A 24,026-nucleotide genomic window follows, 5' to 3' on the forward strand; every position below is an offset into this window, starting at 1 on the left:
ACTTTCCTGACTGGCCGGGGCTGCGTGCTCGCATAAGGGTCTGGTATGGACTTTGGGGGCAACCCCACACCGTTTTTTCGGCGTAGGGGTTACCCTTAAAACCCATACCAGCCAACGGGGCTCGCGAGGTGTCAATCTCGCCCATGGAGGCGGCGACATAGACTTCCTTCGCTAGTCCCGCCTACCTGGAGTCACGTTCAAAATGAACGGACTTTACTCCGTGTGTGGGCAAGTCCGTTCATTTGGAAAGTCCGGCGGTCTAGCACACAGACGGGCGGATTGTCCGCCGGAAAGCCGAGTCCGGCGGACAATTCTGAGTCAAGACTTCTTTCAAAGTCCGCCGGGCTTTTGGGAAGAAAAAGTCCGCCGGAACCCACACACGGTCGAGTTGTCCGGCGCACTAAGTCCGCTGGATAGTCCGATCGTGTGTACGCGGCAATAGCGTTTTACATGTGCGGCATCCAAAAGTTTTCTCCTGAAGAAGCTAAATATAGCGAAACATGTTGAGTAAACTGGATTAATTGCCAAGTACATGTATAACATTTCTTTTATTTTGACTTGTACAAATGAACTTGAATATTTTTATACAAAATGTATTTTTTGTTGTTTGGCACCTAAAAAAAAACAATTTCCTCAATACTTGTCTTTACTATGATTCAGTATGTAAACCCCTTGCAAATATGCAGCCTCTCGATGTCTAAAGAACCAAACAGTTCAACTTTTGGACGCCTTTGGTTACCCTGCACCCAGAACGATCACGTCTTATTCTCGTTTTAGGTCACCCTGTTGGAACGGATAACAATGGAGAAGAACTGAGCAGTGACCCGGTAATTATTACTATATTTGGTACAGATCACCTCTTTATGTATGTTATCGATCAAACCCGTGTACATTGTCCGATCATATGCCTGAGCGCACGTGATCCGCCACAGGAAAGGCCGCTCTGCCGCCGTGTATGTAAATTGTACAGTCGGCAAGAGATTAATAATGAGAAGAAAAAAATCTTTTGGAAAGTTGGGGGTTCACAGACAGTTTCTGTTTCAGGTATCCCCAAAACGAGTGTGACGAGGGTGATAAACGGCGTTTACATTTTCTTACAGGGACTGAACAAAACAAAACACGTCTCATCATTTTACCATAGTATTTGTTGAGCTATAATAATGTTTTTTTATTTTTGTTATTGCATGCATTGTCTTTATTTTTATAAAAAAACAAAAAAAAAACAATGAACTGCATATGTGCGAGCGGCTCAGCACTGGTAATGCGATTTGTCGGCAGCCTGTGTATCTTGGGGCACCAATTGGAAACTCCCCACCTACACAGTGCCATCTTAATAGAATCATGGGCCCCCGGGGGGGGCAAAGTAATGCACTGGGGCCCCTACCAGGAAGATGGTGACCTATGGCGCACGTAGCAAACAGTGGTCGTGCCTAGGGATGAGCCGAAACACCCCCCGGTTCGGTTCGCACAAGAAGTTTCGGACGGACCGAAAATTCGTGCGAACTTTAGAACCCCATTGAAGTCTATGGGACGCAAACGTTTCGAAATAAAAAGTGCTAATTTTAACGGCTAATATGCAAGATGCTGTCCTAAAAAGGGTTTGGGTACCTGGCTCCTGCCTCAGGGGACTTGAGTCAATGCCAAATTTTTTTTTTAAAACTGCAGTTTTTTCGGGAGCACTGATTTTAATGACGATTACAGTGAAAAAAAAAAAGTGAAATATTCCTTTAAATATCGTGCCTGAGGGGTGTCTGTAGTATGCCTGTGAAGTGCCACGTGTTTCCCGTGTTTAGAACAGTCCCTGCACAAAATGTCATTTAACTGAAAAAAAAGTCATTTAAAACTGCTTTCGGTTTTAATGTAATGTCTGGTCCCAGCAATATGGATGAAAATAATTGAGAAAAATGGCATGGGTAGCCCCCCTACCCATTACCAGCCCCTTTGGGTCTTGTACGGATATTAAGGGGAACCCCGTACCCATATAAAAAAAGGAAAGGCCCCCCAGGCCCTATATACCCCGAACAGGAGACAAGACAGGGACTGTGTAGGTTTGTTGTGTTAAGTAGAATCTGTTTGAAATTTTGAACTGGTACATTTTTAAAGTGTAGCTCCAGTCAAAAAAAATATTTTTTTCAGCTTTTTGGAAAACATAGGGAAGGGTTATCACCCCTGTATAATTTGTTTTGTCGTCCATCTTTTTTCATCTCACTTGCTGTTGTCTCCTTCCGTTTGCAAGTAGGAGATATTTGTAAGTTGGATGTTTGAAAGTAGGGGCCTGCCCTATATGCTCTGCAGAAATGGCGGAACAAGGTGTTGGTTTTGCCACAACATTGTAAGCCCTCAAAGTGACTCTTGGTGGGCGCTGGAGCGCCCTGCTGTGAACGATTATATCAAGAATTGTAATTACATGACATTGTTGAACAGTGGTAGAAAAATTGGGCCTTTGGTGGTTGTGGTGCTGGTGCCACAACACTATAAGTCCTCACAGTTACTCTGGGTGGGCACAGGAAGGGGCCCTCCTGTGAAATATTATATCAAGAATTGTAATTACATGCCCCTGTTAAACAGGGGCAGAAAAATTGGGCCTTAGGCACTGCTTGCTGGTGCCACGACACTGCAACCACTCCCATATACTCTAGTTGGAGTGCAGGAATGAGCCCTGCTGCAAAGCATTGCATCAAAAATTGTAATTACGCGCCCCTTAAACAGGGGCAGAAAAATTGGGCTGGTGGCGTCACCCAGAACCAAAAATGTTCTTCCAAGCTATCAGCAGGATCATTGAGGAGGAAGAGGGTAGTCAGTCAGCATAACATGACAGTCACTCAGCATCAGCATAGGCAGTCTTGAAGGGATGTGACATTTAAAAAAAAAATTATTCGGTTACATCAGCTTTAGGTGCTTGGTAGCTGGTGGTGATCCAAGACTGATTCATCTTTATGAAGGTCAGTCAATCAACCAAGTCGGTGGACAGGCGCACCCTGTGATCGGTTACAAAGCCACCAGCAGCACTGAAGGTGCGTTCCGAAAGAACGCTGGATGCAGGACAGGCCAGTAGCTCAATTGCATACTGTGCAAGCTCTGGCCAGTGATCCATCCTCAAGACCCAGTAAGCCAGAGGATTTTCGGTGGGAAAGGTGTCCAAGTCTGACCTTGCCCCTAGGTATTCCTGCACCATGTAAATTAGACGCTGGCGATGGGTGCTGGAACCGATCATACCTTGGGGCTGCGGACTAAAAAATTGTCTGAACGCATCGGTCAGACAGCCACCTTCTCCACCGCTCCTTCTGACTGACCGAAGCCTCAGTTTGTAACCTCCCAGTCTCTGGGAACGCGTTGCACAGACCTTTCTGCAAGGCCTCCCGGAGATGTCTCATCCTCTGCTCCCTCTGCGATGGCAAGATAAGGTCGGCAACCTTACCCTTGTACCGTGGATCAAGGAGAGTGGCCAGCCAGTAATGGTCCCTCTCCTTGATCCGAAGAATACGAGGATCCTTCCGCAGGCTTTGCCGGATCAGGGAGGCCATGCAGCGTAGGTTAGCTGAGGCATTCGGTCCGGGGGCCTCTGGGTCACTAAGGACAACATGATCCGCAGCTACCTCCTCCCAGCCACGTACAAGTCCACGTGTTTCTTGGGACTGTAAATCATCCCTAAAAGACTGCTGCTTCTGATGCTGAGTGCCAGCCTCCACCTCCATGCTGACACAATCATCCTCCTCCTCCTCTTCCTCTTCCTCCTCCTCATCCTCTTCCTGTGTGATGGGTGGCACAGCAGGAACACTGTCTGGATAAAGGGGGCCTTGAGAGGCAAGGAAGTCCTCCTCTTCCTGCCTCTGTTCTGTCTCAAGTGCCCTGTCCATTATTCCACGCAGCGTATGCTCCAAGAGGTGGACAAGAGGTACAGTGTCACTGATGCATGCACTGTCACTGCTCACCATCCTTGTGGCCTCCTCAAACGGTGACAGGACAGTGCATGCATCCCTGATCATGCCCCACTGGCGTGGTGAAAAAAACCGAGCTCCCCTGACCCTGTCCTGGTGCCGTAGTCGCACAGGTACTCATTGATGGCCCTCTGCTGCGTGTGCAGCCGCTGCAGCATGGCCAACGTTGAGTTCCACCTGGTGGGCATGTCACATATAAGGCGGTTCTTGGGCAGGTTCAACTCCTTTTGGAGCTCAGCCAGCCGAGCACAGGCATTAAAGCGGTAGTAAACCCGCAAATTTTTTTTTTTTTTTTTTTTTAAACCTGCAAAGCAAAAGGCATAATGAGCTAGTATGCACCGCATACTAGCTCTTTATGAAATACTTACCTTAGAACGAGGCCCCGACATCTGGCCCGATCCACGCCGAGGGAGCTGACATGCTCCCTCGGCGTCTCTTCCGGGTATCGCGGCTCCGGCGCTGTGAGTGGCCGGAGCAGCGATATCGTCACTCCCGCGCATGCGCATGCGCCGCTGCAGTCAGCGGCGCATACCGAGGGGAATATCTCCTAAACCGTACAGGTTTAGGAGATATTTTTTTTACCTACAGGTAAGCCTTATTATAGGCTTTCCTGTAGGTAAAAGTTAAAAAATTGACCATACAACCACTTTAAATGATCGGCGGAAATGCACACAGACTTTCCTGGCCTGCCTCAGGACATCCTGTAAGCCGGGGTACCTGCTGAAGAACCACTGCACCACCAGGTTAAGGACGTGAGCCACACAGGGCACATGGGTCAGTTGTCCCTGTTGGAGGGCGGAGAGGAGGTTGGTGCCATTGTCGCAAACCACCATTTCTGGCTTAAGCTGGCGTGGCGTCAACCACCTCTCGGCCTGCCCCTGCAAAGCTGACAAAACATCCGCCCCAGTGTGGCTCCTGTCCCCCAAACAAACCAGCGCAAGCAAGGCATGGCATCGTTTTGCCTGCGTACTTGCGTAGCCCCTGGAACACCTACGAAGCACCGCTGGTTCTGAGGACAGAGCACTGGAAGAGGCCATGGAGGAAGAAGAAGAGGAGGGGGTGGAGGAGAGAGGTGTGTCACAACCAATAGTAGCATTTTGGAGGCGTGGTGGCGGAACAACCTCCAACACTACTGCACCTTGTCCTGCATCCTTCCCAGCTGCCAGAAGAGTGACCCAATGGGCCATGAAGGATAGGTAACGTCCCTGTCCATGCCTGCTGGACCATGAGTCAGCGGTAATATGCACCTTACCACTGACCGCCCTGTCCAGCGAGGCAAGGACATTGCCTTCCACATGCCGGTAGAGAGCTGGAATGGCGTTTGTGGACCTGCCACTGAGGAACCGCACATTGCACAAGCTCACGGAAGGGGGCCGAGTCTACCAACTGAAAAGGCAGCAGTTGAAGTGCTAGCAATTTAGCCAAGCTAGCATTCAACCTCTGGGCATGTGGATGGCTGGGAGTGAACTTCTTTCGCCGGTCCAGCAGCTGGGGCAGGGACAATTGCCTGCTATAATCGGACGTGGGTGTACCGCTAGCAGAGTGCCCGGAAGCACTTGGCTGTGACACACCTAATTCTACACCTTCATTCCTCTCAGAGCAGGTTTCAGAGAGGACTGAAGGTCTAGTGGGGTTGGAGATCCCAGCTGATGAGGAGCAAGGAGAGGTCCACTTTGTTCTTTGATGTGGGTCTTTGAGGTAAGCTTGCCAACGAGCTGCATGGCAGGTCAACATATGTCTGGTCAAGCATGTGGTGCCCAAACGGCTGATGTTTTGGCCACGCGAGATACGCTTGAGACATATGTTGCAAATAGCAGCGGTGCGATCTGATGCACTCATCTCAAAAAAGGCCCACACCAAAGAACTCTTGGAATAACGTGCAGAGGCAGCGCCCTGCACAGGCGGAGCTCTGCGGTGTGATTCAGTCGGTGTGCTGCCCCCAAGCTGGCCCCCGGAGGGCATCCTGCCTCGTTGGAGATGGGCCTCCTCCTCCTTCTCCTCCTCCTCCTCCTCTCTCCTATCAGGCACCCACGTGGAGTCAGTGCCCTCATCATCCCCTCCCTCGTCATCACTGGAGAAAACCTGGCAGTATGCTGCAGCTGGTGGAACATGACTGCCAGATTCCTGTCCTTCTTGAGCATCCCCTCTCTCTGCACTCACACTACTGCCTTCCTCTAGCTGAGTGTCATCATCAGAGCCTACAAAACACTGGGCATCCTCCTGGAGCATGTACCCAACACTGTGCTCAAAGAGTTCAGGGGACTCCTCAGGAGGACATGGTGGATCTAGGAAAGGAGTCACTGATGATGACATTGAGACGAGGACATGTTGGCAGCTGCTTTGCTAGTACCCTGAGCCTGGGTGAGAGAGGATGAGAGAGGATGAGGAGGGCTTGGTCATCCACTCTACCAAGTCTTTGGTATGATGCGGCTCAACACGTCCAGCTGCCGAAAATAAGGACCATAAGGATAGGAGAGCTGGAGCATTGTGTGTATAAGGCAGCAGTGTGATCCAGGGGGAGGGGGTCAGAGAGCCGGAGCATTGTGTGTATGAGGCAGCAGTGTGATCGGGGGGGGCAGAGAGCCGGAGCAATGTGTGTATAAGGCAGCAGTGTGATCGGGGGGCAGAGAGCTGGAGCATTGTGTGTATAAGGCAGCAGTGTGGTGGGGGGGGGGGGGGGGGGGCAGAGACCTGGAGCATTGTGTGTATAAGGCAGCAGTGTGATCCAGGGGGAGGGGGGCAGAGAGCCGGAGCATTGTGTGTATGAGGCAGCAGTGTGATCGGGGGGGGGGGCAGAGAGCTGGAGCATTGTGTTTATAAGGCAGCAGTATGATCCAGGTGTAGGGGGGCAGAGAGGCGGAGCAATGTGTGTATAAGGCAGCAGTGTGATCGGGGGGGGCAGAGAGCCGGAGCAATGTGTGTATAAGGCAGCAGTGTGATCGGGGGGGGCAGAGAGCCGGAGCAATGTGTGTATAAGGCAGCAGTGTGATCGGGGGGCAGAGAGCTGGAGCATTGTGTGTATAAGGCAGCAGTGTGGTGGGGGGGGGGGGGGGCAGAGACCTGGAGCATTGTGTGTATAAGGCAGCAGTGTGATCCAGGGGGAGGGGGGCAGAGAGCCGGAGCATTGTGTGTATGAGGCAGCAGTGTGATCGGGGGGGGGGGGGCAGAGAGCTGGAGCATTGTGTTTATAAGGCAGCAGTATGATCCAGGTGTAGGGGGGCAGAGAGGCGGAGCAATGTGTGTATAAGGCAGCAGTGTGATCGGGGGGGCAGAGAGCTGGAGCATTGTGTGTATAAGGCAGCAGTGTGATCGGGGGGGGAGCAGAGAGCTGGAGCATTGTGTATATAAGGCAGCAGTGTGATCGGTGGGGGGCAAAGAGCCACAGCATTGTGTGTATAAGGCAGCAATGTGATGGGAGGGGGCAGAGAGCTGGAGCATTGTGTGTATAAGTCAGCAGTGTAATCGGGGGGAGGGGCAAAGAGCCGCAGCAATGTATGTATAAGGCAGCAATGGGATCTAGGGGGCAGAGAGCTGGAGCATTGTGTGTATAAGGCAGCAGTGTGATCGGGGGGCAGAGAGCCAAATTATTGTGTGTGTATAAGGCAGCAGTGTGATCGGGGGGCAGAGAGCTGGAGCATTGTGTGTATAAGGCAGCAGTGTGATCCAGGGGTAGGGGGGCAGAGAGCCGGAGCAATGTGTGTATAAGGCAGCAGTGTGATCCAGGGGGCAGAGAGTTGGAGCATTGTGTGTATACGGCAGCAGCGTGATTGGGCGGAGGGGGGCAGAGAGTTGGAGCATTGTGTGTATACGGCAGCAGTGTGATTGGGGGGAGGGGGACAGAGAGCCGGAGTATTGTGTGTATAAGGCAGCAGTGTGATCCGGGGGGCAGAGAGCTGGAGCATTGTGTGTATAAGGCAGCAGTGTGATCCGGGGGGCAGAGAGTTGGAGCATTGTGTGTATACGGCAGCAGTGTGATTGGGCGGAGGGGGGCAGAGAGTTGGAGCATTGTGTGTATACGGCAGCAGTGTGATTGGGCGGAGGGGGGCAGAGAGTTGGAGCATTGTGTGTATACGGCAGCAGTGTGATTGGGCGGAGGGGGGCAGAGAGTTGGAGCATTGTGTGTATACGGCAGCAGTGTGATTGGGGGGAGGGGGACAGAGAGCCGGAGTATTGTGTGTATAAGGCAGCAGTGTGATCCGGGGGGCAGAGAGCTGGAGCATTGTGTATATAAGGCAGCAGTGTGATTGGAGGGAGGGTGGCAGAGCCGGAGTATTGTGTGTGTATAAGGCAGCAGTGTGATTGGGGTTAGTGGGGCAGAGAGCCGGAGCATTGTGTGTATAAGGCAGCAGTGTGATTGGGGTTAGTGGGGCAGAGAGCCGGAGCATTGTGTGTATAAGGAATGTAAAATTCATGTTAGTGGTCCGCGGGATTCAAAATTGTGAGTTTAGGAAGGTTGGTGACCCCCCATCTAGAACATACTGTATCTCAGGACATGGATATGGATTCCTTAGATAACATTCAGATGGCACTTTTCGAAGTAAAAAATATTGATCGGAGGAGTAAATGAGTGGGGGGAGGGTACAAAGGCTAACGCGTTCCTTTGTAGTTCATTAAACTCTTATTATCTTCCGCAGAGATATCTGTTCCCGTGTAATCGTAATACAAACATTCGATCTGGAGTGGAGCCAACGTCAGGTGAGTGACTCTCCTCTCCACAAGGACTCCTCTCTCCCTCCTCCATTCATTGTATGCAGACACTGAGAACTTTTTCAAAGGGTTTTTTTTTTTTTTTTTTTTCCTGGTGTGAAACTTTTATATGTTTAAAGTCTGAATGTCCCGAGGAGTGGAAATCATCTGTATAGTGACCCGAGACGGATAGAAATAGAAAGTCCAAAACACTTTTATCAATTCAAATACTGACAGCCGAATAAAACCCGAAACCCCAGCGAGGTGGCTGACCGTTTTGTCTTATAGAAGGAAAAATCTTTCTTCATGGCCTCTGTCAGTGTCGGGGGGTGTCGGGACCGACTGAACAAGTGAACCTAGATCAGAGGGGTGCACAGAACAGGCTTCTGGCTAATGAATGGAGGAAAAGCTTTACTGTTAGAAGTTCAGCTTCACTTCAAATCTACAAGAATTTGCGGAAAGTATGAAAGCTGAAATAGTCAGAGCTACTGCGAGTGCACAAGGTAGGTAGTTGTGGAAGGGCTAATTAAAGAGCACCTGTCACAAGTCCATTCATTCAACAAAAATATTCTCATTCGATTATATGAGCATTTACTATAATTCATTTACTTGTAATCTCCTCCCCTGTGTAGTCATCCAAAAGCCCTGAGACCGCTTCTGAGTGCCGCCATCTTGGATGCAATATCAGCAGCCCCAGCTGCCACTCAAATGATACTCTATAGTGGGGGTATTGAATTGAAGGAGGTCCATTCACTAAAATTTTCTTCCAGGGGGGGGGGGGGGGGGGTTTGAATCTCAAGACTGTATGATGACTCAGATTGTAGACATTGTACTGTACGTCTATCAAAAAATGAGAAATTCCATAGAAATTCCACAGTATTTATTCCCATCAGAGTGCCCCTTTATGTCAGGTTCCCTCATTTGAGTGCCCCTTTATATCAGGTGTCCCCATCAGAGTGCCCCCATAGATGAGGTTTTCCCATCAGAGTGCCCCTTTACGTCAGGTTCCCCCATCGGAGTGCCCTCCTACATCATGTGTTCCCATCAGAGTGCCCCCATACACAAGGTTCCCTCATTGGAGTGCCCCTTTATATCAGGTGTCCCCATCAGAGTGCCTCCATAGATGAGGTTTTCCCATTAGTGTGCCCCCATAGATCAGGTGCCCCATCAGTGTGCCCCCATAGATCGGGTGCCCCATCAGTGTGCCCCCATAGATCAGTTGCCCAAATCAGTGTGCCCCCATAGACATAGATCAGGTGTCCCCATTAGATGGACCTCATAGGAGAGCAGGTGTCCCCATCAATGAACAGGTGTTCCTCACAGTCCCCCTATTAATCAGGTGTCACCCTACAGAGTGCCCCCATACAGCAGGTCTCCCCATCATAGTGTCCCCATACAGCAGGTCTCCCCATCATAGTGCCCCCATACAGCAGGTCTCCCCATCATAGTGCCCCCATACAGCAGGTCTCCCCTTCATAGTGCCCCCATGCAGAAGGTCTCCCCATCACAGTGTTCCCATCAATGACCAGTTGTTTCCATCATAGTGTCCCCATACAGCAGGTCTCCCCATCATAGTGCCCCCATACAGCAGGTCTCCCCCTCATAATGCCCCCATACAGAAGGTCTCCCCATCATAGTGCCCCCATACAGTAGGTCTCCCCATCGTAGTGCCCCCATACAGCAGGTCTGCCCATCATAGTGCCCCCATACAGAAGGTCTCCCCATCATAGTGCCCCCATACAGAAGGTCTCCCCATCATAGTGACCCCATACAGTAGGTCTCCCCATCATAGTGCCCCCATACAGTAGGTCTCCCCATCATAGTGCCCCCATACAGTAGGTCTCCCCATCGTAGTGCCCCCATACAGCAGGTCTCCCCTTCATAGTGCCCCCATACAGAAGGTCTCCCCATCACAGTGTTCCCATCAATGACCAGTTGTTTCCATCATAGTGCCCCCATACAGTAGGTCTCCCCATCATAGTGCCCCCACACAGTAGGTCTCCCCATCATAGTGACCCCATACAGTAGGTCTCCGCATCATAGTGCCCCCATACAGCAGGTCTCCCCTTCATAGTGCCCCCATGCAGAAGGTCTCCCCATCACAGTGTTCCCATCAATGACCAGTTGGTTCCATCATAGTGCCCCCATACAGAAGGTCTCCTCATCATAGTGCCCCCATACAGAAGGTCTCCTCATCATAGTGCCCCCATACAGCAGGTCTCCCCATCATAGTGCCCCCATACAGCAGGTCTCCCCATCAGTGTGTTTCCATCAATGACCAGGCGTCCCCATCAGAGTGCCCATCCTTAAATTTCAGTTGTGAACCATCACAGGGCACCTGTAGATTGGTAGAATCCATCTAAGTCATGGATAGGTCCCTGTAGACAAGCAGACAGGGGGTGGGGGCTTGAAGAAGAAGCTTGCTGCAGGAGGTGGAAAGTGGGCGGAGAAACTTGCTGAAGATGGCGCCCAAGTGACATAATTGGTTTCTATGACCCCGGTGATCCTAGCAACCTATGATGTTAGTGCAACAGAGATCTAGTGCTGCAGACTCTCAGGCTTACAGTCTGGGTGGGAGTGTCACTTGGTCCGGGTCCGGACCGTGGTCCCCATTTTTAATGAAGGCTGCTCTATAGTATTCCCCTTCATTCTTCTCCTGGTTGCTTGATATATTATGTAGGGAGGTGCAGGGTGGAGGAGCTGGGCCAGCACAGAGAGTATTTAGACATTCTAAGAAAGAGGCGGGGAATATGATATGCAAGGAGGGAGATGTACCGGAGGTTTGGCTTCCTGCTTTACCTGACATGAGAAATCAGCAGATTGTTCACTCATTGCTACTGTGGGCATTTCCACTGGAGGGCATTTGGAAGATGGCAGAACACTGCCTGGGATAGTGCAGGCTCTAGAAGTCCCTCCTCAATAGGAGTGTCACCTAGAGCAACGATAACCTGTATTTATTTATTTTTTATCTCTTCCAGTCCATTCTCTGAGTCCTTCCGACATTAAAGTCATCTCTACTCTCCGAAGCTTGAATATTGTAAGTATCTCATTCTGAAAGGTCAATGGCTTCTTTATTATTCCATGCACTGGGTTCTCTATCTGTGGGGGGTCCTTCCTCAGGGGACCAACAAGGGGACACCAGAGGGAGATATTTTCCATAATGTTTATCAAAAATACTAGTCCCGCCGAACTAAGTGATTTCGGCCAGTTTTCGGCCCGTGTGTACCCAGCATTGGTACAGCAATCTGTACGTTTATTTCCGTTCAGCCCACAGGGTGTGTGCCCAGCTTTAGGCTCATGGCAAACGGGACCAAATGCTGACTTCCTTCGTGGCGTTACTCTTCGCACAATAGCTTGTCCCCAGCTCCCAGAGGTCTCCTGGAACGCGCAATCATCACTTGGTCATCAAACTCATGTGTCCAAATCCCAAAAATAGGGACAGAGGCGGCAACAAAAGCACATTTTTTAGCACAGCGGGGAAAGGTTGGAGCCATGGCCAGGTTTCCATTAGTGCGCCGTCCTGTCCCGGTTACCTCTGTAGCCTTCATTTCCTGTCCCGGTGACCTCTGTAGCCTTCATTTCCTGTCCCGGTGACCTCTGTAGCCTTCATTTCCTGTCCCGGTGACCCCTGTAGCCTTCATTTCCTGTCCCGGGTTACCTCTGTAGCCTTCATTTCCTGTCCCGGTGACCCCTGTAGCCTTCATTTCCTGTCCCGGTTACCTCTGTAGCCTTCATTTCCTGTCCCGGTTACCTCTGTAGCCTTCATTTCCTGTCCCGGGTTACCTCTGTAGCCTTCATTTCCTGTCCCGGGTTACCTCTGTAGCCTTCAATTCCTGTCCCGGTTACCTCTGTAGCCTTCATTTCCTGTCCCGGTTACCTCTGTAGCCTTCATTTCCTGTCCCGGTGACCCCTGTAGCCTTCATTTCCTGTCCCGGTGTCACAGGGGCGTCACTAAGTGTCATCTCTCACTGACAGCAACAAAAACCTAATAGAGGACCAGCTAGTAGTTACTCGCCGTCAACTGGACTTCTTCTGTAATTGTAAAGATGTTTCATTTCTTCTCCAAGTTCGGATCTAATGAGTGTCCAGGAAGAGACCCCAACATCTATAACCACACAGGGAGCACCGACACCTTCAACCAACCATCATGGAATATGTGGATGTTGATTGAACAAGTACAGGATGTCCTCCAAAGAACGTCCCTTTTACTTATGATGTAGGAAAACTGAGTCTAGACCTGTAGAGTTCTTGTCCTACGTTGGGCCATTTGTATGCTGAGATGTTGCTTTATCACCCCAATCTATAGACTTTTGCATTCCACTGCATATGCCCATATAACAGATGGGTTCCACAAATTTCATCCCTCCCATCCTGTTCTTGGACAACCAATAGGGCCCCTACCAGCTCGCATTAGGTGTCCCCATCACAGTGCCCCTTTACATCAGGATCCCCCCATCACAGTGCACCTTTACATCAGGATCCCCCCATCACAGTGCACCTTTACATCAGGATCCCTCCATCACAGTGCACCTTTACATCAGGATCCCCCCATCACAGTGCACCTTTACATCAGGATCCCCCCATCACAGTGCACCTTTACATCAGGATCCCCCCATCACAGTGCCCCTTTACATCAGGATCCCCCCATCACAGTGTCCCCGTACATCAGGTTCCCCCATACATCAGGTGTCTCTTTCACAGTGTCCCCATACATCACAGTTGTGTCCCCCTTCCTCTTTTCCTCCTTTCCTCTTTGTACTCACAGATCACAAATGCTGTTTCCACCTGCAATGAAAGCAGCTCCCACTTCCTCTCCTGCGCTGAGTCTCAGCCTCAGTCTCAGTGCCAGCTCTCTTCTGCCCCCTGCAGGAGGGAGGAGAAAGCTGAATCCTCTCTCCAGCAGAAGCCATCCAATGCTGCTCCTTCTGACAGGGGTGACATTGCAGTTACTCCTGTCAAAGAAGAGCGGCACAAGCAGCCAAAACACCAGTGCACCTCTCAACACAGCACCTGCTCCCCCCCCCCCCATTGTCCTGGCCCTGATCACAGGCCCCCTATGTGCCTAGAGCCCCTGGGAGGTGCCCAGGTGTGCCCATTCAAGCCCTGCCATGAGGACTGGAGGAAGGTGTCTGTGCTACCTGTGTGGATATCAAGGTTGGGGTAAACGCTCATTATTACTGAAGAAGTGCATGGAGAAGATACAACCCATCTTCAACATTACAGAACAAGTCCAGCTGAATGTGACCAACTACTACCAGATCTACCATGACCTGGATACATAGGACCACCCCCTACCAGATCTACCATGACTTGCATACATGGGACCACCTAATACCAGATCTACCATGACTGGGATACTTGAGACCACCTAATACCAGATCTACCATGACCGGGATACATGAGACCACCTACTATCAGATCTACCATGACCAGAATGTATAGGACAACCTACTACCAGATCTATCATGATCAGAATGCATAGGACCACCTACTACCAGATCTACTATGATTGGGATACATGGGACCACCTACTACCAAATCTACTATGAGAGCGGGATACATGAGACCACCTTGTATCAGATCTACCATGACTGGGATACATGGGACCACTGACAACCAGATATGCCATTACCGAGATACGTGGGGTAACCTACTACTAGATCTATCATGACGGGATACATGGGACCGCCTACTACTAGATCTACCGAGACCTGGATACATGAGACCACCTACTATCAGATCTACCATGACCAGAATGTATAGGACAACCTACTACCAGATCTATCATGATCAGAATGCATAGGACCACCTACTACCAGATCTACTATGATTGGGATACATGGGACCACCTACTAACAAATCTACTATGAGAGCGGGATACATGAGACCACCTTGTATCAGATCTACCATGACTGGGATACATGGGACCACTGACAACCAGATATGCCATTACCGAGATACGCGGGGTAACCTACCACTAGATCTATCATGACAGGATACATGGGACCACCTACTACCAGATCTACCATGACCGGGATATATGGGGCCACCTACTACTAGATCTATTGTGACCGGGATACATAGGACAACCTACTACTAGATCTACCATGGCCTGGATACATGGGACAACCTACTACTAGATCTACCATGGCCTGGATACATGGGACCACCTACTATTAGATCTACCATGACTGGGATACATGGGACCACCTACTACTAGATCTACCATGACCGGGATACATGGGACCACCTACTATTAGATCTACCATGACTGGGATACGTGGGACAACCTACTACTAGATCTACCATGGCCTGGATACATGGGACCACCTACTATTAGATCTACCATGACTGGGATACGTGGGACCACCTACTACTAGATCTGCCATGGCCTGGATACATGGGACAACCTACTACTAGATCTACCATGGCCTGGATACATGGGACCACCTACTATTAGATCTACCATGACTGGGATACGTGGGACCACCTACTACTAGATCTACCATGGCCTGGATACATGGGACAACCTACTACTAGATCTACCATGGCCTGGATACATGGGACCACCTACTATTAGATCTACCATGACCGGGATACATGGGACCACCTACTACTAGATCTACCATGACCGGGATACATGGGACCACCTACTATTAGATCTACCATGACCGGGATACGTGGGACAACCTACTACTAGATCTACCATGGCCTGGATACATGACCTAATAGAGGGTCTAGCCCCCCCCCCCAAGATAAAAGTAGACAGTATGGCTCCCTCCATTGAGTATGACATCTTGTGTGTGACATATTGCTCTTTTATTTACAATCTTGTATCCTTGTGTTCCACAGAAGTCAGATGACAGCCCCAACAAGAGCAAGTTTGCAAGGTAAGCTGGGAATTCTTTCTTGGGGAGCGGAGATCTATGGGGCGGGAGATTGACACGTGATCATATCATATGATTGGTGTCAGATTTGGAGAAATTATGAGGAGTGATAGGAATGAATCGGTTCTTTATCGGTGCTTTCTCTGTTATTATCACCAGGCTGGAACAGACCCTCCTACGAGCCAGCCAGCTCACCGAGTCATGTGAGTAGATTTCCGCTGTGTTACATTGTATCTTATGCACAGGCCGGTAGAGGAAAGTAGTCCGACCCCGGGTCACACTGATGTGACAATCGCTCTGACTTTAGAGCACTTTTCGCATCAGAAGTCGGACCCCATTCGGTGCAATGGAACCCTTCTAATCGGTGCTCCAACTTAGAAAAAGGTTCCTGCACTACTTTTGGTCTGACTTTGGTAGGACTTGCATTGACTTCTGTTAAGTCAGTAGCATGCAAGATGTGTCAAAGTTGCGCCGGGATCCAACTTCGAAGTCGTGGGCAGTGTGAACCCCGAGCTTAACTAGAAAATATGTTAGTAAGGAGAATTCATTGAGGCGTAACTAGAATCTTCAGGGTCCCTGGTGCAAAAAAACATGACAGGCCCCCCTGATCCCCTGGCCCGGGGCCCTTCCCTCCGAGCCTGGTGGAAGAATGCCAGGGCCCATCGCAAGTGCCACCTTTGCGATCCTGATATTTCCGCCACTGGTGTCAGAAGTTTATTATTTTTGTTATTTTAGTTTATTATCTTTTTTTACCATTCTATGTTATCTTTATTTTATTTTTTTTCCAATATTGTCTATTACTATTTTTTTACAATTTTTCAGGAGCCCCATTGGGGGGGCTTTGGTGAGATATCAGGGGTCCAAACAGACCTCCGATGTTTCACCTTTGAGACAGAGAAAGGAGATTGAGCACACAGCCCTCTATCTCTGCAGCCTCAACTGCATAGAATGAATGGAACAGGAAGAGCTCTGTACAGAGGCTTCCTGTTCATTCACAAACTGGAGCATAGGAAACACAGTTTTCAGTTATGAAGGGACAGACTCAGTAATCGGTACGGATCACTGACTCTATTCATTCAGGTAAGGAAGAGACAGGTAAATTACACATTTACCAGCCCCTTTCCTCTCTCCATCCTGACAAAACCTCCCCCGCAGTGCCGGCAGGAGAGGGGAAGGAAGAACCCAGCAGAGCTGTTGGGGAGAAAGGGGGGGGGGGGAGTGGAAGAGAGCACAGGGGAGCCAGGAAAAATGATAGGGGCCTGGGGGAGCGCTAATAAGCTGGATAGAAAGAACCGATCCCCTCCCTCCTACAGCTGTTGAATGTCTGCCGGAGGGAGAGGAGGAGAAGCGGGCATTTAGCAGCTGTAGGAGGGAGGGGATTGGTTCCTCTATATGCTGCCGCCCCTCCTATCCAGGTGTACAGGGGGCCACACAGGCCCCCTTGGAGCGTTTGGCCTGGTTGCAATTGCGACCCCTGCAACCCCTGCAGGTACTCCCCTGTGAGATCTGCTAAGACGTGTTGATCTTGGTGAAATCTCATTTGCCAGGATCGGCTTCTTCCCTTTTTATCAACTACAAAATGACTCAATGCAGAAGAGAATACACCCGGCCCCTTAACAATGTGAAAGCATTTGGTCAGTGGTTGCATTTATTGTATAAAAATGTTTATTGTGTTCCTCTTTGGCAGACGTTGGACAAAAATTGTATTACTCCGTCTCCAACGTATCGCCGGTGTCACAGAAGTGAGTATTTAGACAGGAACGTATGTTCAGGACATTGCTCTGCCAGATCTTGTAAAACCTTCTAAAAACTGCTTTGTATTTGCATTTCAGTAACCTGGTGGATGAGGCCAAGAACTTGGTGCAAACTCTCAAGCAAGATTTGGTAAGTGCGATGGATGGTGCAATCTTGTATTAAAAATGTGCCATGAAAAAGTTTAAAATTGTTGTATGTTTCGATACTGTATGGCTAAGGCAGGCCATAAGATGAAGTCATTTTCTTTCCTGCAACCATAGGTTTCCCTATCAATGCAGTCAGTTTTGATGGGGGAATCCCTCGCGCAGAGCTACTGTGTTCTCCCGACAGGGTGGGCATGGGGAACCGACCCTGCTGGGAGAACACAGTGATTATTGCTAGCGGCTAGCCAGAAAAAAAGAACCTAGTGCTCACGGCACGGTGTAACCCCTCAGGATCTTAATAGGCAGACCAGGCGAGTAGATAAAAATAGTATTAAAGTTTATTACATGTGAACATTCAATAAATAGAAAAAGATAACATTATAAAACACAGCAATATACCCCAATACACGCATTGGTATGGAGACAAGCCGCCCTTAGGAAGGTTGGTAGGCTAGCATATGTACATACTGGTGGTGACCCCTGACATGTTTCGGACCTATGTAGTCCTTCTTCAGAGGTTTATGTCATTTGGGTCATGAAAGTTCTATAATGTAGATATATATAGTATATTAGTAACACAATAATCAGTATCTAAATGTATCAAAAAAGTGCACGTATCTTATCACATCTAACATCTATCACATTTCATGTTGGAAGTCTTATGGCGTGTTTATGTGGTTTCCATCCATCCCGGTTGAAGGGCTTCAACCATAAATAGTATATTAGTAACACAATAATCAGTATATAAATGTATCAAAAAAAGTGCACATATCTTATCACATCTACCATGGGAAACCCCTAGACACACATGAGGTCAAGAAGGTAAAGGTAAGCCCAATAAAACCAGCAGCTCCTTCGGGGGTCAGTGCTACATTAGTAACACAATAATCAGTATATAAAAGTAGCAAAAAAGTGCACATACCTTATCACATCTAAGTTGGCAGCAGTAGAAACTGTACTTACAAAATACACAAATAATTGATACAACCAACCGGAAATCTGAGGGTGAATGGTCTCACAGATCGAACCTCCTACCCTTCTTGGTTCCATCTTTGGGCTCATCATGGCGGCACAATTCGATCCGTGAGACCATTCACCATCAGATCTCCGGTTGGTTGTATCAATTATTTGTAGATTTTGTTAGTACGGTTTCTACTGCTGCCAACTTAGATGTGATAAGATATGTGCACTCTTTTGATACTTTTATATACTGATTATTGTGTTACTAATGTAGCACTGACCCCCCCGAAGGAGCTGCTGGTTTTATTGGGCTTACCTTTACCTTCTTGACCTCGTGTGCATCTGGGGGTTTCCCGAGGTAGATGGCCCAAAGAATTGCAGAAACTGACACTGGATCCTCTTTTTGGGATATTTATTTAAAAGATAACACAGTCTCTTAACGAAGGGTGGAGGGTTAGGAAGGAAATTCAGGTACCTTTTTGGAATTGCAATAGATAGGAAGTCTCTCACAATAGAAGTCCAGAGAGTTACAGTTTCACAGCTGGATTCTCACAGCTACCGGATAGACCTCCTCTCACCAGGCCTAGAGTGTTTAAGTAAAGCAAAGTCTCTGCCACAGACTTGGATGTAACTGAAGGACGTAGGTAAAGTTAGAGAGCCATCATACGGTACCAGTATTTCGCAGCCGGTCCGGCGATACCGTATGAGTGTAGATCCATTTAGTGTCCTTCAACTGAGCCTCCAGGCTCCTTCAGAGGAGCCAGCCTTGTGCCTGGCCTCCTCCAGAACAGTCCTCCCCTGGTTGCTTCTCCAGTTGCCGGGCCTCTCCACAGATGAGACGGCACCGGACCACCTTTGAATCCTCCTTTCAGTTACTTTGCCTCGGGCTATCCAGCCCCGAGACTCGGAATTGGATGGATCCGCACCCCAGGCCATGAGGGCCATGGGAGCTGCTCAGGAGGACCAGGACCAATCAGACAGAAAGATCTTCTGGACCGGAGCCCAAAAGCACATGATGGCAGTACCTTAAGTACCCTCTCCCAGAATGCACAGCAGGATGACACTCCCACTGGGCTGGTTCTGAGAAAAGTGGCACTCGATACGCCTATCTCAACTGCGTTCTCACACTTGCCAGCGGTGGCAGTGACACCTGTGGTCGAGGAGAACCCAGTGCAATCCAGCTAGACTGGTACTGAAACCATAATTTGGCATAATTAACCCTAAAACCCAACTGTGGTTTTAGGAATATTAAATAGAAAAAAAAAACATATAGCGCTTGCTCGTCAGGAGCCGGCGCTACACTAATATACTATTTATGGTCGAAGCCCTTCACCCGGGATGGATGGGAACCACATAAACACGCCATAAGACTTCTTATATATCTGCATTATAGAACTTTCATGACCCAAGTGACTTAAACCTCTGAAGAAGGACTACATAGGTCCGAAACATGTCAGGTGTCACCGCCAGTATGTACTAGCCCACCAACCTTCCTAAGGGCGGCTTGTCTCCATACTGATGCGTGTATTGGGGTATATTGCTGTGTTTTATAATGTTATCTTTTTTCTATTTATTGAATGTTCACATGCAATAAAGTTTACTACTATTTTTATCTACTCACCTGGTCTGCCGATTAAGATCCACAGGGGTTACACCGTGCCGTGAGCACTAGGTTCTTTTTTCTGCCGTTGCATTGTGGATTAGACAGACCTGGTTTTTGAACATACACCTACCATTTCCTCCTGATTTCATTGGTAGCATGCCAAAATCTGACATTCTGGTTGTACCCAAGAAGATCGATGGAACAATCAGCCTGCCCATACATGGTTCAAATCTTGGCCGGTGTCTGCTGAACCAGCCAATATTCGAACCATCTATGGCCGGCTTTAAAGTGGGTGTAAACTTTAGCCTTAATGGCATTTAGTTTGTAAGATCCCTGTGTATCCTAAAGCATCACCACCTATTTGTAATAGAATAACCCGTCTCTCTATTTTTTGGAGTTCAGGACTGCTGAACTTTTGCAGCTTCTGTGCAGCTACTTCCTGTCTACACTCCAGGGGTGGCTGCATGGTACTGCCTTGCATCGGCATAGCTACCAGCTGTCCCTCATTTGGTGCAATGTCCCTCTGTCCCTCTTTCCTCCTCATTTGTCCCTCATGTTGGTCTAATCTGTATAGTTGTATATAAAATGCATTTTTTGTCTTTCAAAAAATGTTTCCCAGCACTAAACCTTTCATCTAATTACTAAATTGCTGCATTTGTAAATTTCAAAAGGCAATATAAAGTTATAGTAGTGGTAAAAGCACTAGTGGGTTTAACTAATAATTTTTTTTGTATCATTCTCCTTTAAGGGGGCGTGGCTAGGGGTGTGTCCTATGTCCACATACTTTTGCTAATAGGTGTCCCTCGTTCCCATCTCAAAATGTTGGGGAGGTATATATGGGGTTTGCTGATAGTGATAACTAGGGATGCACCAATACCGATACCGGTATCGGTATTGGCGCAGATTCTAGCCATTTTCACGAGTATCGGAAACCGATACCGGAAGTGACGTAGCTTGGGAGCGGACCGCCGCCTCCGCCCCTCCGGACAGTGCCCTCCCCGCCGCCTCCTCCCCTCCGGACAGTGCCCTCCCCTCCGCCTCCTCCTTCCCTCCGGACAGTGCCCTCCCGGCCTCCTCCTCCCCTCCGGACAGTGCCCTCCCCGCCTCCTCCTCCCCTCCGGACAGTGCCCTCCCCGCCGCCTCCTCCCCTCCGGACAGTGCCCTCCCCGCCTCCTCCTCTCCTCCGGACAGTGCCCTCCCGCCTCCTCCTCCCCTCCGGACAGTGCCCTCCCCGCCGCCTCCTCCCCTCCGGACAGTGCCCTCCCCGCCTCCTCCTCCCCTCCGGACAGTGCCTTCCCCGCCTCCTCCTCCCCTCCGGACAGTGCCCTCCCCGCCGCCTCCTCCCCTCCGGACAGTGCCCTCCCCGCCTCCTCCTCTCCTCCGGACAGTGCCCTCCCGCCTCCTCCTCCCCTCCGGACAGTGCCCTCCCCGCCGCCTCCTCCCCTCCGGACAGTGCCCTCCCCGCCTCCTCCTCCCCTCCGGACAGTGCCTTCCCCGCCTCCTCCTCCCCTCCGGACAGTGCCTTCCCCGCCTCCTCCTCCCCTCCGGACAGTGCCCTCCCCGCCGCCTCCTCCCCTCCGGACAGTGCCCTCCCCGCCTCCTCCTCTCCTCCGGACAGTGCCCTCCCGCCTCCTCCTCCCCTCCGGACAGTGCCCTCCCCGCCGCCTCCTCCCCTCCGGACAGTGCCCTCCCCGCCGCCTCCTCCCCTCCGGACAGTGCCCTCCCCGCCTCCTCCTCCCCTCCGGACAGTGCCCTCCCCGCCTCCTCCTCCCCTCCGGACAGTGCCCTCCCCGCCTCCTCCTCCCCTCCGGACAGTGCCCTCCCCACCGCCTCCTCCCTTCCGGACAGTGCCCTCCCTGCCTTCTCCTCTCCTCCGGACAGTGCCCTCCCCGCCTCCTCCTCCCCTCCGGACAGTGCCCTCCCCGCCGCCTCCTCCCCTCCGGACAGTGCCCTCCCCGCCGCCTCCTCCCCTCCGGACGGTGCCCTCCCCACCTCCTCCTCCCCTCCGGACAGTGCCCTCCCGCCTCCTCCTCCCCTCCGAACAGTGCCCTCCCTGCCGCCTCCTCCCCTCCGGACAGTGCCTTCCCCGCCTCCTCCTCCCCTCCGGACAATGCCTTCCCCGCCTCCTCCTCCCCTCCGCACAGTGCCCTCCCCGCCTCCTCCTCCCCTCCGCACAGTGCCCTCCCCGCCTCCTCCTCCCATTGGCATCACTAGGTGCAGGCCCACCCATCCTAACAGCCCACAAGCGTTGTTTTCTTGCTGCACAATGCCTTTAGTCCCTGACTGTCTCCTGTACCATGCCTTTAGTCTCTGACTGTCTCCTGTACCATGCCTTTAGTCTCTGACTGTCTCCTGTACCATGCCTTTAGTCTCTGACTGTCTCCTGTACCATGCCTTCAGTCCCTGACTGTCTCCTGTACCATGTCTGCAGTCCCTGACTGTCTCCTGTACCATGTCTGCAGTCACTGACTGTCTCCTGTACCATGTCTGCAGTCTCTGACTGTCTCCTGTACCATGCCTGCAGTCTCTGACTGTCTTCTGTACTATGTCTGCAGTCTCTGGCTGTCTCCTATACCATGCCTGCAGTCTCTGACTGTCTCCTGTACCATGCCTGGAGTCTCTGACTGTCTCCTGTACCATGCCTTCAGCCCCTGACTGTCTCCTGTACCATGCCTTCAGCCCCTGACTGTCTCCTGTACCATGCCTGCAGTCTCTGACTGTCTCCTGTACTATGTCTGCAGTCTCTGACTGTCTCCTGTACCATGCCTGGAGTCTCTGACTGTCTCCTGTACTATGCCTGCAGTCTCTGACTGTCTCCTGTACTATGCCTGCAGTCTCTGACTGTCTCCTGTACCATGCCTGGAGTCTCTGACTGTCTCCTGTACTATGCCTGCAGTCACTTCTGCCTATTGTCTCCTCCTTCCCTCTACCAGCTGTCACCTCTGCCCCCATGTCTCCCAATAACCCTCCTATCCCCATCCCCCCCCCCCCCCCTAGCGATCACAGCCTTTTCCATCTAAACTCTCCCACCCCACAATCCCTACTTCACCCCACCCTCAACTACCTTGCCCTCACTTACCCCTCCCACCCTGCCATCATCACCCGGCATCCCAAACAACAACCCCCCCCCCCCCACCTCCCAAACCACCCCTCTTCGTATATGATAGGTATCGGTAATTGGTATCGGCGAGTACATGTCAAGGATCGGTACTCGTACTCAGTGTCAAAAAAGTGGCATCGGTGCATCCCTAGTGATAACAGACCATGCATAATGTATGTCGAGTCCGTGTCTTGTAACCTCCATCGGACGGATTTGTGAGCGCGACAACGCAGGAGCACAACTGGGAGACGGGGGACAGAGCGTTGTCACCTTATAACAGGAAGTGCCGGAAAGAAACATTATCATTGAAGGAGTACCAGGGAGTATTTTCATGAAAGCTGTAGATTTAAAAATAATAAAAAAAACTCTCTTGAAATGACATTAACATGTTAAAGCGTATAAGAGAATTCAGTAATTGAGTTTACATCTAATTTAAACGTTCTAAAAGCCCCCTTTCACACTGGGGTGCTTTACAGGCGCTACAGCGCTAAAAATAGCGCCTGCATATCGCCTGTAAAGTGCCTCTCCTGTGTGAAAGTCCCCGAGGAGCGGTGCGCTGGCAGGACGCTAAAAAAAAAAGTCCTGCAAGCAGCATCTTTGGAGCGGTGAAGGAGCGCTGTATACACCGCTCCATCACCGCTCCTGCCCATTGAAATCAATGGGCACTGCTGCAGAAACGCTGCCAAAGCACCATTGCAGCGGAGCTTTTTGGGTTGTTTTAACCCTTTTTCAGCCACTAGTGGGGGGGGGGTTAAAGCCGCCCCGCTAGTGGCTGAATACCCCCCCGCAAAAACGACGGTAAAGGCGCTGCTAAAGATAGCAGCGCTTTACCGCAGAGAGCCCCGACGCCCCATTGTGAAAGGGGTCAAAGGAAAAAAAAAAAGTGATGTGCACGGCTCGATCTTCTGTAAAGCTCTGTGGAGAAAGAACTAGAAGTATAAGTAAAAAAAATAC

General features: G+C 50.5%; 1 protein-coding gene across 1 annotated transcript in view; it reads left to right on the forward strand.

Annotated features, from left to right (window-relative positions):
• The window catches only part of PLB1 (phospholipase B1), a 200,208-nt gene that overhangs the window by 12,063 nt on the left and 164,119 nt on the right, over positions 1 to 24,026 (forward strand). Inside the window, exons 2-8 of the mRNA XM_077489431.1 lie at positions 778 to 827; positions 8,573 to 8,633; positions 11,603 to 11,661; positions 15,477 to 15,514; positions 15,671 to 15,714; positions 17,199 to 17,253; positions 17,344 to 17,395. Of these exons, the coding sequence (XP_077345557.1) occupies positions 778 to 827; positions 8,573 to 8,633; positions 11,603 to 11,661; positions 15,477 to 15,514; positions 15,671 to 15,714; positions 17,199 to 17,253; positions 17,344 to 17,395 (359 nt within the window). The remainder of the gene's footprint in view (positions 1 to 777; positions 828 to 8,572; positions 8,634 to 11,602; positions 11,662 to 15,476; positions 15,515 to 15,670; positions 15,715 to 17,198; positions 17,254 to 17,343; positions 17,396 to 24,026) is intronic.

Source organism: Lithobates pipiens, unplaced genomic scaffold, assembly GCF_037356315.1.
Source record: "Lithobates pipiens isolate NorthernLeopardFrog02 unplaced genomic scaffold, aLitPip1_a1.2 Scaffold_18, whole genome shotgun sequence".
NCBI lineage: Eukaryota > Metazoa > Chordata > Amphibia > Anura > Ranidae > Lithobates > Lithobates pipiens.